This window comes from Cyprinus carpio, chromosome A24 (genome assembly GCF_018340385.1).
Source record: "Cyprinus carpio isolate SPL01 chromosome A24, ASM1834038v1, whole genome shotgun sequence".
Classification (NCBI taxonomy): domain Eukaryota; kingdom Metazoa; phylum Chordata; class Actinopteri; order Cypriniformes; family Cyprinidae; genus Cyprinus; species Cyprinus carpio.
In genome coordinates this window covers 14,045,291-14,062,192 of record NC_056595.1, presented here as the reverse complement: position 1 = coordinate 14,062,192, position 16,902 = coordinate 14,045,291, and the positions used below count along the sequence as shown (strand labels likewise).

Below are 16,902 nucleotides of genomic sequence, written 5' to 3'. Positions count from 1 at the left end.
CAGGTACTTCACTGTCTATAACTTTTTATCTTTTTGAGCATTATCAACTCTGATAATGATGGATAGTAAAGCCAAAAGGGTCTTCTTTCCAAAGACACCAAAATTGTGTGTGTAGCACACTGAAGTCAGGAACTGTTGCAATTTTAGGTAGGTCATTTTCAGCTGTGAGTCCCATAATGGGGGGTGCAGGTTAACAGGTTAAGCATGCAAATGATTAGTATGATGACAAACAATGGCACAAAATGAATGGAGATGAATGAATGAGAACAAATGGAGACAGTGTATCTCTCACTGACCCTGAAAAGGCTTCCAAAGAAAGAATGGGCAAACTAAGAGGGTGGTCTAATGAGCTAGATCTGTGTGTTTTGTCTTGTGAATCAAGGCACCAGGAAAACAACAATGAAAAGCTTGGTAGCGTCAGAAGCGTGGAAATAACAAGCCTGGCGCTCGCCAGCGTGGTATTTAAAAGGCCAGGAATGAAGCTTGCACACACAATGCTCCAATCAGGTCGCTGCTTTTTTGAGAAATGCCGTTCCACTCAAATGCCTTTTGAAACCTCTCATTTCAAAGACAAATATGCTTGCCCGCTCATCTGAACCCAGTGTAATAAGATGTAAACAACTGAAACAAGAGCAGAACAGCTCAGCAGATAAAACATGGCTATTCTGGGAGAGACTGCCGGAGATGTAAATTGACACCTTATCCTGGCAAGCACAAAATACCTTAAGAGAATTATGAGGATTTCACAACAACAGTAAAGCATAACTGGGTAATTTCATTCGACTTCTGGCATTCTGTTATGATTCATATTCAGTTAGTCATAATTAAGAGGAAAACATGTTGGACTCTTTTAGATATGATGTAGTGCAACGTAAAACGCTGCTCTAAAATTAGTGCTAAATAGTCTATATTCACTAAACCAATTTGTTCAAAAACACTGTTTGATTGAGGAACTATACAAGTGACTGCCTTTATTAGTGAATTATTGAATCATTCACTCAACTAATTACCAAAATAGCCAAAATATGGCTGTGATTACCTGGAACAATGACACTCTTGCTCATGTGACATGAGAGATTTAAATGAAGCACAGTAATTCAAACCACCTGCTCTCTGTGCAAGACACTTGAAAAATAGCAGGAAATAATCTATATTTACAGTTAACCAACAAACGGTTTCTGTCATCTGGCAAGAATAACATATCAACTGAAGTTTTTCAGGTGTGGAAAATACTTACAGTTCAGAGGGAACTTTCAAAAGTTTTAGTTTGACTTGACGACTACAGTCTCTGAACGAGAGAAACAATGTTTAAGCAGACAAAACTTGAAAAAGAAGTTCTTTCATGTTAGCCCTGTTGGCCTTCCCATGTTTCTGACACTAGATGAACAGCAGAAGGGAAAATCTTGACCTGATATCAAAGGGAGGGATGTCCATGACCTCACAAGATCCCAATGTCATTCCAACCTTTTGAAGCCTGAAAGAAGAACGAACAGTATATTGTCTGAAGTACACTGGAACATAGAAGGATGTCAGGGGCGTGATAGGTATTGGCTGTTGTTGAGCTGTAGCCCTCAATGTTTTTTCACATTAAGCGTAAAAAAGGCAAACAGAAAAATGTTAGATTACTTTTTTTACTTTCTATTTTGTTGTGAGAAAAAAAAAAAGAATTGCGAAATGCAAACTTGGAATTGTGAGAAATAATTCAGAACTTTTCTTGCAATTTCCGATTTGTGAGGTAATTGAATTATGTTTGAATGGAATTCTATGAACTTTTGACACACATATCAGTCTGTTGTGGGCAAAGTAAGAACCAACATGTATTTGTAAAGGAGGTTATGCATATATAAAAGTATATTTGCCATGGGTTTAGCCCCTGATGTTGGACACCTAGTCATGCAAGTCTATTTTACCATCTTGACTGTTACTGTTTTTTCAATTATAGAGGAAGAGATGTAAACAATAGCTTTGTATCATGGGATCATGAGAGCTGTACACCATTAACTTGGATAAATGTTTATTTAATAATGTAAAGTCTGTTCTGCAGTCTGAAATATGCATTTTATTCATTGAGAGGCTATTTAGCTCTGAGATTAGATATTAGGATGACTATCATCTAACATTTTTTTTCCTCAGGTGTTCCTTCCGCTGGACTCCTTGGTTAATTATTTCTATGCAATATTTAAGGAACAAATTATTCTCTCAAACAGCTAAATGAATATGCTCACCACAGCAATTCAGGTAATTCCATTTTTCAGGGACATCTGCAGAGCTCATAGGTCACAAAAAGTGAGGCTTTTCGGGATTTATAATTCCAAGAGATTAGCGTTTTTACCCTCAAAATCTAATTTCATTCTTAGATCCACTGATTTATATGAGAGGCCTATCATTTGAATATAATGAACTGTTGACCCCTAAAGATGGAGTAATCCATTATGAATATGAGATAAATAATGCTAGAATTTGATTATTAGAATGAAAGGATGACAGATGTTGATACTTTGTCTAGTGCGATACAAGAAATTGATAAATGAGGATCAAAAGGAATCTAAACTTAAATATTTGTGAGCTAAATGTGCTAATTAAAAATATTTTTATATGAGAATTAATAAGCCTTTGAAGACGAGTTCTTAATGATATTACTATAAATATAGCATGAGTTTGATGTTTCAAAGAGTTCATATTGTATTTCTTGATCTAACATGTATTAACTGAGATGTTTTGTTATGCTCTTTGATGTGAGTTTCCTAGTCTTACCCAACAGATGTATTATTGATTTTCATAAACATAACTTTCACATACAGTAATATATTTTCAAGATGGGTGCATTATGTTTTTTTTTTATTATTATTATTGCAGGATTAATTATAGTCTGACATGTAATAAAAGGAATGTCATCAAATAAAAGGAATAATTTTCCTAAAAATGAACATTTGCTGAGTATTTACTCACCCTCAGGTCATCCAAGATGTAGATGTGTTTGTTTCTTCAAAAAGGTGTATCATCTGAAAACAGTCCAACAGAGTTTTAAACCAATATGTCAATGGATAAAGATTTAATTATGGATTATGGAGTCGTATTTTGGTTAGAAAAGTGTCTAAATGACTGATTTGTTTCTTACAAGCTGTTTGGACTCTTATTCTGACGGCACCCATTCACTGCAGAGAAAAAAATGTTTCTTTTCACTTCAATGACTGATTTGTTTCTTACAAGCAGTTTGGACTCTCATTCTGACGGCACCCATTCACTGCAGAGGATCCATTGGCGAGAAAATGATACAATGCTAAATTTCTACAAATCTGTTCCCATTAAGAAACAAACATGGATGGCTTTGGAAGTAAATTTTCAGCTAATTTTATTTTTTGGGTGAGCTATTCCTTTAAGGTTCATGTCCTCATTCCTTATCATGTAATGAAAGTGAGTGCTGACAAAGATTTTTAGTATACAACTACTAATAAACTTGAGTCTGTTCCTCATGCAAAGCTATCATTTGATTTCAGATAACTTGGAATATCGAGAACATGTCATATGGACTATTATGATGGGAAGAGAGCAGCTCAGACATTCTGCTGAACATCACATTTTGTGTTCCACACAAGAAAGAAAGTTCTGGGCTTGGAAGGACATGGGGTTGAGTAAATTATAACAGTATTCAAATTTTTGGGTGAATTGTTCTTTTAAGTTTTTTTTTCTTTTACCTACTGTGCTTGTTGATGCGGTGCAAAGCAAATGTTTATCTCCATCCTGAAGTGATTACTCCAAACACCTGCTCAGCCATAGAGGAAAAATCACAGGATAAGACGTGTTGCATTTTCAGCAGCACTTCTTTTGATAGACGAGAACCTGGAGAAAAGGGAAAGTATCTGCTGTCCTTCTCTGCCTTTGCACAGATGGTGTTTTTTTTTCACACTCTGCTGAGAGTTTGCTTTTCAAACAGGTTTGTAAATATCACACAAAAATCCAAGCATACGCAGGTGAGGACTGCTGTGCACTTTTGTTCCATGTAGACAGGAAGAAAAAGCCAGTGAAGGAACAACATTCTCAGGAAGCTGAGAATCCAATTCATTTGTTGTTAAAAAAAAAGTTTAACATGATGCAGCTTTTTAAAAAGTGTTTTATTTATTAACTTAAAAAAGTGCTCATGTGATAACATCTAAATTAACTTTTAATTCATGTTAAACTATTATTTAATATTAACTATGAATAACACAAGTCTACAAAGAGGAAAAAAAAAATTGAATATCACACTTTGTTTCGATTAAAATGAGTATATCAGGCACTTTCTTTAATAAAAACAAAAAATAAAGAAAATATTTTTTTTTTTATTTTTATTATTTTTTTTTTTCATTTAAATGAATTGCCCTGCTACAGGATTTATAAACTGCAGCACTTATTATAGAAAACTGTTAACAAAAGGTGAGAAAAAAGGTGAGCGTTTATTTGGAAATTTTTTTTATTATTATTATTATTATTATTCCTTAATATAATCCTGATATGAAAATTATTATTATTATTATTATTATTATTATTATTTCACTTTTCACAATAAATATTGATTCAGAGCCACACTGGAGAAAGGGGGGAGAACTACTTAGAATTACAAATATTTTTAATAGTTTGTTTTTTACTTTACTGTTAAAAACTAGGTATGTCAGTAGAATAAAAAAGTTAACATCAACTATCAGTGAAAATACTTATAATTTTTTTTTTTATTAATGTCAATTTCAACACTAGGCTACTAAATTATAATTGTAAAATTATTAAAAGCAAAATTTGTATGCAATCTGTTAACATTATTTCATCAACTTGGACTAACATGAAACTAACAATAAATAGTTGCAGTAAATAGTAATTTGAAAATAGATTAATAAAAACTATAATGTAGGCTACTGCTCGTTGTTAGTTAACGCATTACTGTGGGATTTAAAGTCTTACTGTACCAACAAAATCAGTATCTCAAGGTAACGTCTTAATTTTGACAACCCTAAAAACATTTTCTTGTTCTTTCTTTTTGTCGAGTTTCCACAGACCCCTCTAGCGGACATGTTTGTACAATAAGTTCTGCAGTAATAATTCGTTATAATTACTTAAACATCTCTTACGTCCGCCCTTGTAATTTGAGTGAACTCCACGGCAAAAATCTTGCCCATTATCATCAGTCCTCCAGAAACAGCTTTAGTTAAAAACATAAAAGCAACTCTCATTCAAATGTTATCTATTCTTTGCTGCCCATGAGAAGGCGCTCAAAGCAATGGCCCCTGTCCCGCGAGGGCTGCTCCACTGTTTCGTGGAACGTACCAACTAGGAGGAGAGAGGGGTTCTGTGTTTATATGAACGAGAGCGCGCTGCGAGCGCCCTGCGTGTAGTAACTTCAGCACCTGGACAGCGACCTCCGCAAGTCAGGCGCACGCGCTTCGACATGGCTTGAAATACCGCATTAAAGTGCTCCACTGTAGTCTTTTGCTGTTGAAAAGCCGGACTGTTGCGCTGAATTTTATCGACACTGAGTACCAGAGCCGATAAGCTTCGGTTAGTGCGGGTCTCGCTCATCTAGAGGCTTCGCTCTGTGGAGAAAAGTAACTGCGTCTCCGCTCATCACACTGTAGTCGAAGATGGAGACACCCGCCGGGACCGGACTGAAGCTCTTGCTGTGGATTTTAAGCCACATCAGCATCTCTCAGGCAGCTTCTCCATCATCCCGTAAGTTGCAGTTGATTCTGTGGGTCTTTTGCAGTAATGGGCACCGGGAGGCATCTGGCACGCTAGGGTGCTTTAGTCAATAAGTCCGATGACATTTACTCTACAGATGTAACCGGTGTAGTTATGGATTCTTCTGAAGAAACTTGTATTATTTGCAGTTGCATGTTGGTCTTGCGGTCATTGCATTACATTGCAGTTTATCGCGGTCGGCAAAGACCAACAATCTTTCGAGCCTTGATGGAAAGGTGGCAAATATAATTAGCCTAGGTGGTGCAGATGATATTTAACCTAAAAACATTAACCTAAAGCATCACGGTAGCACTGTATGCAAAAGTACTATGACAGCATTTCAGTTTTATATGAATAGATTTATTGTAGTCAAACTTACGTCACTTTTTTTAAATATAAAAATATATGTTTATTAAAATTAATAAAAACAAATTATCTCCATTCCCATCATTCGATTTTACTTTAAATTCCTTAGAATTTTATTTTATTTGTTTTAACTTCAAAATGCTAGACATATTGGACTGATTTAAATTACATTAAAATAAATAAATCAATTAAAAAAAAGATACATAATAGGCGAACAATTTTAAAAACAGAAAAGATAGTGTGTTGTTCACTTTATACATTTTTATTTTTGTGTTAAGCAAATTAGTGTCAAATGTACCATTCTGTGCATCTTGAGCCAATACATTGGAAAATGTTTTAACCTTGCCTGTCTGGTCAGTCATAATATTGCTAGAGATATAGATGAAAAGCTTGTTATAGATGTTATATATCAAATTAAACATGACAACCTGCTGATTCAGATGATATCAGTTCTGCTATATACCGCCCATTAACATGATCACAAATCATAAACCAGATGTGTAATTTTTACTGTCTTAGCTCAGTGTTTGTGCTCATTAAAACTGATGGTATTTACAACTTACTCAGTGTTACAACACGTCCTACTATCCCTTAACAAATAAGTAAAAGAACTCTGATGTTCAAATGTTTCACATGCCACATTTGAACACATAGGCAGCCTATTAATGTAGTTCTATGAATCATGTTTTAAGAGCTGAAAATGAGCTGCTGGGTTCCCTCCTGATCTGTCCTTAACAATGGTACTTTACCTTCACTGTCAACCAAGCATCTGTTCAACTCTTAAACAGTTGGCTATTGGAGGAACAAAAGTAGCATGCTTTTTCCACAGTGTTCTGTTAGCTGTGGTAAATTTGTTTTTGCAGCAGTGAAAGTGTAACCTTTTCTACTTTATTATTATGCTTGGTGGAGAAATATATTTTACTTTATTTTTGAATTTTTTTGCCAAATTGTGACAATGAGGCTGTTAATGATATATTAGGAACACACTTTTCTAAAAGAAAATTAGGAACACACTTTTCTAAAAGAAAGAAAAAATAGTTTTTGCAAACACACAATGCTGTGGAATTAGGCATGGGTTTTAATATAGCCTGAAGCATCCACCATTTTAATATTACTACATAATTTAATTACTTGACTAATTGCCTTGCAGAGAGTTAGCACTGCAAAATCAATAGAGTCAAGAAGAAATTGGTTTTTAGAAATAATTGGATGGTAGATCTTATAATATAAAATCCATGTTTGTTCTACATCAACACCTAAAGCAGCTCATAGTCAACCATTTTTTTGACCGTGAGAATTATGAATGACTGATTTCACCAATATTGATTTATTGCACACACTTGCTGGAAACATGCAAGTAAGCAAAAATGTTTATCGCCGGACAGACTACAGGTAGCCAGGAATAATAAGATTAACAGGCTGGAATAGTCAGTCACTTAATGGCCCAAATTTAAAAGCAGCCAAGATGAAAAAAAGCTTGCCAAAACAATGCTTAATCAACAAGATCGTTCACCTACAGAAATGTTTTAATTAATCTTTCCAGCTGTACATGTGGGAGAGGAACTGAGTTGCTGAGATAGTTGATTCTTCCTCTGACAGATGGATGGAGGTTTGAGATAAAGTTTGCAAGTGTTAATTGAGCTGCAGAGGTTTTGAAATCTCTTTCTGTCTTTGTTAGCCAAGGCTACTGGAGCATTTGATATAAACATCCATCTCCCCACGAGCTCTCGTGGGTCTGATTAAGAAGAAAAGGTAACTGGATTGATTTGGCTTATTTGGGGCAACTGCTGAGAATGAAATTTGGATGGAGTTTTTCTTGTTCACTTTAGTTTCACCACAGCACAAAAGCAGAATCATTTGTAAATACTCCGGACAATGGACACAATTAGTGTAATTTCCTTAATCAAGTCATGTATTCATTCAGTGCGGCTTGCTTACAGGTTTTGTGCTCTCTGTATAGCTCTGTAAAGATAGTCAAAGTGGCAGCTCAATGACCTGATCAGAAGCAAAGTTATTTTAGTGGAATGTGAACATGTCACTGTGGATGTTGCTCAAGGGAAACTCCTCTTAGAGACAAAGATTTTATAAGAAATTCTTCTCAACATGGCAATTAAAATTGTGCTGGTATGCCTATTACAGAAGAGTTATTCGTTGCACCTATGAGAAATAAAGTCACAATCTGCGAAATAGTTGCAATCAATATCATTATTATAAGAACAGTCACCACTGTTAGATCAAAATTTGCAATTGTGAGAAATAACGTTGTAAATATGAGAAATAAAGTCGCAATTGTGAGAAATAAAGTCAGAAATGTGAGACATAAAGTTGCAAATGTGAGATATAAAGCTAAAAATTTTGAAGAGAATTTAAGTACAAATTAGAAATAAAGTCAGAAATGTGAGACATAAAGTCACAGTTACAAACAACGGTAACAGTAATGAGTAAAATTGAGGTATTTTGAGGTATAAATTGCAATTTGTAACATCTAGAGAATTTCAGTGCAATGTGAAGATGACACTGTGGATGTTGGGCAGCGGAGACTGCTCTTAGAAACCAAGATTTTATTAGAGAAGTTTGAGAATTTTATTATAGATCTAAATATAGATCTTCTTTGTATATATGATGTCATCCTCAATGTATTTTAATGCAGCACTTCTGTCAGTTCTAGAAGCAGCAATTGCGTAGAACAAAAGTTGTTACCCATAATCAACAAAATGGCTTTTTTTTATTTGACAGACAGAAACAAAGGACTTGCAAAAAGCATAGCAGTTAAGAATAAGACCATTATTGTGCAATACAATGCTAGGAAAACACTGAAATTAAACTCACTCGTCTGGTTCAGTTCTTAAGTTGCACACCCTATGGGAAAACAAGACTGCTGCCTCAGGATGTAACGCTTGGTCACCTGAGTTCAAGCCAATTTGCTTGTCCTTACAAAACACGTAGATGCAGCGAGTCTGTTTCAGGCTACTTGGTCAGGTAAACTGAATAAGCTGCTTTGTAATTTGCTTCTTCGTTTGTCACTATATTTGGTATGGTCTGTCATTTCTATACTAACACTTTTCCCACTTAAAAGCAAATGGCAAGCATCTGTGCAGGCAGTTCCTGAAAGATTAATTCACTTAATTTCTGTAAGTAAATTGGGTATTAAGGGGCTCTAAACAACAACTTGAATGCAGAGCCAAGCTGAAATAACAACATTTGTCTTTTGGCGGAGGTGCACAGATTCTACAATCTTCCTAATGAGCTGCTTTTTTGTTTTGTTTTGTATGACTGATTTGAAATCGATTTGAAGGGAAATGCTTTCTAGCAAAGGTCTTGTATTAATCAAGATAAGTTTGTAGACGAGGCCAGAAAGTCAAACTGACCTTTTAAAATTCTCTGTAAGAAACTGTTTGTTTCCTTTTGACATTAAGCAAATGCTGTTTTTTTGGTGATGGATGAAATTATGATTAGGAATTGGATCTCGCTCATTGTATTTTGACTGCCTGTGTTTCCAAACAGCATCTTATGGATGTCCGTTCTGTTTCAGAGTAAAGCATAAATCAGGTTATTGTAAGAAGAACTTGATTATGTTTGAAATGAGAAATAGTCACACTGTGAGACATCAGATTGCAACTGTGAGAAATGAAGTTGAATTTGTGAGGTATAAATTACAGTTGTGAGATACAAAGTCACAGTTAGAAGAAATAAAGTTGCAAATGTGAGATATACAGTTAGTCTGACTAATAGACTAATAGACTAATTCAAGTACACTACTGTTAAAAAAATTATAGTCACAATTATGAGAAAAAACCCTCTCAATTCTGAGATCACAGTTGTGAAAAATAAATATGTGTTTGTGTTAGAATATCTAAATGATTTGTTCACAAGTCACAACGAGAGTTTCATTTACAACACAAAAAACATCACAGTTCTGATAAATAGAGTCAGAAGTGTGAGATATGAATTTGAAATTGAGGAAAAACAAATAATGTGAGATGTAAAGTTTTGATTATCATGAGAAATTATGAGAAAATAATGATAAAAATAGTCGCAGTTCTGAAATTTTGTAATAACCATTTTTCTTATGATTCTGACTGTCACATTTTTTTAAAGTCACGAGAATATGAGTTGCAAATACAAAGATAAATAGTAACATCACAATTAGGAGAAATAAAATTGTAACTATAAGATATGAAGTTGAAATTATGAGAAAAACATTGCAATTATTATTATTATTATTTATTCTGAGGTGGATACAAGCTTTTATAGCAGCTTTAATTATAGTATATCTAAGGGGTAAAAAGTGCTTTCCTTCACATCAATGGATTTCTCTCTTTCTACTGTATATAGACCTCCAAACATTTTTGATAAGCATTTGACAGATGAAAACTATTTCCTTTGCCAGACCCGAGGTGTGTCTGATCGACTTAAAGTGAAAACAGAAGCGACTTCTCCCCAGCCTATGGGTAACCTCAAATGGCACAGACAAACACAGACCCAAATCTTGTTATTCTCTCTTTCCCTCTTGCTGTCTGTCTGTCTCCTATTCTATTTTCCTCTCTATCTCTCCCACACACTTCTATAATGCACATATATACAAGTATTCAATCGCACACGCACAATTTCTCTCTCTTTTCTCCAGGCAGTGGAGATTCTGTTATGACTATAGGCTCTAGACACAGGAGTGAGCTTTTCATCTAATGGCACAGTGGTTGCTGTACTCTGAGTGCACTTGCTCTTGTCTCTTAAAGCAGACTAGTAATAAAGTGTAAGCACTCTCAACTCATGGGCATACCGCTGTGAATAACAGTATATATTTAGTATGAAAATTAAAAACAATCCAATGTAGTTCACATCTATTTGATGCAAATAAAATAACCATTCACTTATGTTTGTGTTAGATAATGCAGCTTATTATTTGCTGTTATTTTAAGTGCAACAACTTATCCTACACTAATTTCCCATGAACTTGTTTTAAACACACCCAGCAGTATTGATTGGATTCATTTTACGAGATTAATTAAACCTTAATGAAGTCTCACCTCAGGGGTCAAGGTTTAGCTGGTTAGTGTAGTCAGTTGCCCCCTGGTGGTAAAAGAGGTAACTGCACCATTCTGGGAACCAAAAAAGCATTTTTCTCTATTGACAACCATTTATTCATGTATTCTGACAAAACACATTTTTTTTAGACATTGATGGCCTCACCCAACAATATTTAGAAGCTGAGCACCGGATGTTCAAAAAGATGCTTTTGGATGATTTATTAATAATCTGATGTTACGTACCTTCTTACGGTGCCTTGCAAAAACATTCAGATTCTGAAATGTGTCCTGCTTTAAATATTAAAATACTCTCTTCTATCTCAATACACAAACATTGGCCAGACCAGCCCATATATATATATAGGTCAACAAAGGAGGCAGTGCCTGCTCAATATACTGGTTGAGAAAACAAATCACAGTATAGAAACGATGCAAACATTTCCATTATCATACTATTGCCACGGACATCGACGTCATTTAAGTATTCAACAACGTCAAATAACTGGACGATGGAGAAATATAGACTTCAGCATCAGTCCATATATTGCTGTTTTCATTGTTTGTGGAGTTAGTATGTGTTGTAAGCATATGTAAAATGTGTGTTTACACTGCTTTTTAAAAATGGCAGATGCAACGTTACGTATGGCACGTGTTCAGGTCAGTCAACATAAGCTTAGGTCACTGGTAGTTTCAATTATGCTGGGTCAGACCCTACTCTGAAGTAGAAGCTAATTTAGTCCCCCCAAAAGTTGTTCCTAACTAACATAATTTCCAGATTCTGTGGCGCGGACACACCAAATAGTTATAGGAAATATGAAAATGTTCCTCTAGTGCCAAAGCCCCTTTAGAGACCTATTAGAGACAGTATTTGGGAGCTCTGAGGCCACAGCCAAACAAGCAGATTCCTGTGAAAGCCAAATTTCAACTAATTGAGATGTGGAAAGAATGTTTTGGGGCTGCTCTGAGATTTCTACAGCTTATTAGCTTATGCTGGAAGACGAATATGGCCAAATATTTAGGGCTCTAAAGACATCAGAGAAATACATTTATAATTAAACTGTATATCACATCTGTTACTGAAAAAAAAAAAAATACACCCACATTTCTATACAGAACTTTACTGGCACGGAACCAGGCAGGGCACAGGCTCGCAGTTTCTACAGGATTTATTGCGCCACCGGATGCCAGTCAAATCCAGCACATACCGTAGAGCACAGCCATATTTACAATAAATGTCACAACATCCACTACACATTTTAGGCAGGGCTTAACGGTCTGCTCTCTAATAACGACCTTGGATTGATGTGGTCAGAAACGTTGATGATGGAAATTGGAGCAAATCTCAGGGTGTAAGAGGAATGGTATGTGTAGGAAAAGTAAGCAAGCTTGAAGAGTTAGAAACCGTAGCCTCCATAGAAGGAAATTTGTCATGCTGTAGCTGCGTTCACTAAACAAACACACTCCTATACCTCTGGGAAATATGCAGCCTCATTTCTGCAATCATAATCGGAGTGTTCAGGGGGAGATTATCCATATCATTGTACCAAAGAATGCAGCCAAGACCTGTATAGCATCGAAATCTGCAATATTTAAATTTGTGTCAAGATAAAGACACCTAAAGCCTAAATTAAACCATCTTACTGTGGTTGTTATCATCATAAGCTTATGATTACAAATTATTTGCAGTTTGAGTCTTTTATGATTATAGCCATGGTGGTTAATACACAAGCAATAAAGTCAAAGTGAAGAAGTGAAGTGCTGTTTGCAATTGCTCCAATGATTTGTTCACAGTAAGAAGGTATATAATTTTGATTTCATGTACACTACTGTTCAAAGGTTTGGGGTCAGTAAGATTAAAAATAAATAAATAAATAAATACTTTTATTCATCTAGGATACATTCAATTTATCAAAAGTGACATTAAAGACATTTATAATTTTACAAAATATTTATATTTCAAATAAATGATGTTCTTTTGAACTTTCATCAAGAAATCCTGAAAAAATAAAAACTATAATAAAAAATATTAAGCAGCACAACTGTTTTCAACATTGATAATAATAAGAGATGACACACCAAATCAGCATATTAGAATGATTTCTGAAGGATCATGTGACACTGAGCACTATTGGCTACAGTATTGGCTTCTGAAAATTCAGATTTGTGTCAAAGATATAAATTATAATAAAATATATGAAAATAGTTATTTAAAATTGCAATTATATTTCACAGTATTACTGTTTTTACTGAATTTTGTGATCAGTTGCAGGCTTGGTGAGCATATGAGACAAAAACATTACAAAAAAATCTTATGAACTACAAACTTTTTAAGGGTATACATAGATTTCATGTTGACTTTATAGGAAATTAAACACGAAATGAGAAAAATATTGAGCAGACTTAACTTCTTGTCTAACATGGACCAATTTTACCCACTTTTACATTTGAATATTCTAAAGGCACCTCTAATCACAGCTAGAGAAATGCTTCCACTAAGCTGTGACATTGTGCACTATTAAAAAATAAATAAATAAAAAGAATGGTCTGCTAATCCCCTGAATAACTCAGTCAGAGAAAGGAGGGGGATATTAGAAAAGCTGCAATGCTTAGTGAAGCTTGTATGCTATGCATCTGTTAAGAAGATGTGCGGTTCTGTATCTAACACAGTCATGCGTGGGTGACAGATCTTTCAAACTTTTACATGTGTAGCTTTATAGAATGCTCTTAGAGGGCAAGACGAGAGATCTAATTGGATCAGAAACTAAATCAAATTTCTTCTTATCACATCTTATTTGTAATTACATTTTTCATCAAAGGGTAGTCATTCTTCGGGGGCAGGGTAATCATTCTTCTGGATGTATCAAATACCCGGCCCAATGACAGGATACAATTAACAGCACATATTTTGTCATTTTTGCTCTTCTAAATATTTTATCAGAATGAATTTTTATTGATTGCCCTGCAGAAGTGCTCATAATCCTGTAAATTTGAGTCCTTCTGTTCTTCCTCTCTGATCTTCGCGCACCCTTTCATGCTCTGCATCTGCTCTTCATTTCACTCAGTAATACATGTCAAACATCTGACGAATGGCACCAAAGTTCATCTCTCAGTCTACTACTTTGTGATTTATCCTCAGGCTCATGAATTAATCTATGGGACAATTACTAATGCACTATGCCATGCTGAGTGCTGCGACCCGTGCAATCCTTTGGTGTAATGCCAGTGCCGGGATATAGAACGGCTCTTCCAAGTACTCGCCCTCCACAAATCAAAGCAAGCAGTGCATAATAAAACAAAAGTGCTGCCTGTATGTTTCGAGGCAGAACTGTCACTTCCCGTGATTGGCTATGACAGTAGCCCCCCCCCCCTCCCATTCACTCTATTGTAGTCCCTATAATAAACCTGAAGTGCAGAGAAATCGCCCCATATGCTCCTGCAGATTGCATCTCCACGTAGAGGCAAAGGTTCTTGCCTAAGAGTGCTCCTATTTCTCTTTTCTCTCTTGTCTGTAATGTCAGTCTCTGCACTCTCCCCTCCTGCACGCTGAATGTCAATGGGCCTGAGCTGCAGCTGCCTCGGAGGTAAAGCAGGAAATTATCTCCCTCCTATAGATGTCTGCTGCAAATGGTCTTTGCTGGAAGAGAAACAACAGGTTATATGTAGCAAATACCATTGCAATCTTGCTTGGTTTTAATGCTAAAATTGTTGGGGGGAGTTTTTGTGTGTGTGTACAGGTGTACCACATATTGTAGTCTGTCTGAAACTGTGGTTCTCAACTGGTTTGCTTCAGGCAACAGATTTTTCTTTGGAAATCAAGCGGCGACCCAATACAATACACAAACTGCTTATTATACTCAACTGTTCAAAGGTTTGGGGTCGGTAAGAATTTTTTTATAAACAAAATTAATAATTTTATTTAGCAAGGGTGGATTCAATTGACCAAAAGCGAAAGTAAAGACTACAATCTACAACGTTACAAAAATAAATAAATAAACACATTTCAAAAAAATGTGACCATAAAACCAGACATTGAAATGTTTAAAATTAGATTTCATTGAACCTATTTAATGATGAAATTTTATTCACATCTTTGTATTTCCATTAAGCATTTTTATGCAATGTCACACAAACTTTCCATAGTGGTGTAACGGGGGGTAACGCTTTATAATAACTTTTATTTATAAATCATTAACAAACATTATATACTGTAATGCTTAACAGATCATTTGTTAATATACATGCACATAGCTAGAAATATGAGATAATGTCCTTGTTAATGTTTACTAAACTTACTAAACATTACCTAATGATTAACATATGATTATTTAATGTAAATTGAAATGATTACAAATGTCAGTAAACTTTCAGTTTATATGGTCTTCGTTTTTGGCCTTTGTTTGTTGTGTAGACCTCTACTTACACATCTTAAAAAATAATCTATTAATTATTTGTTCATGTTTTTGCAGTACCCAATCTAAAGTGGAAACTATTAATCATTTGCAAATGTTTATAAATGTTTACTAATTATTAATACCTTTATAAGCAGTCATCTTGATTTAAATAAGTTTAGTAGCAAACATTAACAAGCACATTATCTCACGTTTCAAACTCTTTGAATATATGTTAACTAATGGTCCATTAAGCATTATATAATGTTTGTTAATGATTTATTAATGAAAGTTATTATAAAGTGTTACCTAATTTGGTTTCTTTGATATGATTTATCTATTATTTTCTTGTTTTGAGCTAAAATGTATATGATTTTCAAGATTTGTTAAAAGTATATACTTGTTCTTGCGCACACTTTGATCACTCAGTTCACTTCCTTTTGAGTTTGTCTCATGGCTTACCAAGTTATTAAATGGTAACATTAATGGCATTTGATGATATATTTTGAATTGAAGCTGTTTTTTTCTTTGTTAAACATACTTTGTGATGTGGGATTATGAAAATGAGTTGATGACTGATTGAATGATTGTATGCACATTTTAGCATTCTTTACTCTCCAGGTGTTATTAAATGGAGAGAATCACAGAATTAATGTTTTCAACATATTTCCCATTTATGCAGGTATGTTGTCATTTTGTGTGCAATCTTTGTGATTTATTTCAAGTTATGTTTATTCGTTTTTGTCTTATGTTAGCTTATAATAAGCAGGTTAACTCAGTGTATGTTCCTACTGTATATGAAATCTCTCGCTCAGTTCATTTCCTTTTGAGCCGAGAGGAGTTTGTCTCATGGCTCATCGAGCCATTAAATGGGGTTATTAAATGGAGAGAAACACAAAATTCATGTTTTCAGCATATTTCCCATTTATGCAGAAAATAAAGACAGTGCTGAGCAGAGAGAGAGATATTAAGTTTATTGAATGACTTCAACACAACACAGTGGATTCCCATTACCTGGGACCTGTTACAGTGTCATATGCGTAAATCTGTTGCTTCTACTAAGTCACAGAGGAATTTGCAACAAAATACAGTGTTTTAATTGATGCACAGTACTGGATATCAAAGAAAAGATTACTACTATAATATAATATAATATAATATAATATAATATAATATAATATAATATAATATAATATAATATAATATAATATAATATAATATAAAATAAAGTGAGTGTATGCATTTTATTCAAATCTGGATGTGTTTGAATTACATTCAAATATGTGAATTAAACCCCAGTTGCTACCTTTGGGATTTCACAACATAAAACATACTTTATGGTGGACACAAACCATTGATTTGGTTGTCTGGGTCATGAATTCTTTTACCTTTTGTAGTTTTGTTCATGTTTTCAG

At 34.6% G+C, this 16,902-nt stretch overlaps 1 protein-coding gene across 1 annotated transcript in view; it reads left to right on the top strand.

The window, feature by feature from the left end:
- The first annotated feature begins 5,324 nt into the window (after nt 1-5,324).
- LOC109067111 (contactin-associated protein-like 2) overlaps nt 5,325-16,902 on the top strand; it is a 167,320-nt gene continuing 155,742 nt past the window's right edge. Inside the window, exon 1 of the mRNA XM_042714263.1 lies at nt 5,325-5,697. Within this exon, the coding sequence (XP_042570197.1) occupies nt 5,610-5,697 (88 nt within the window). The 5' untranslated portion in view covers nt 5,325-5,609. The remainder of the gene's footprint in view (nt 5,698-16,902) is intronic.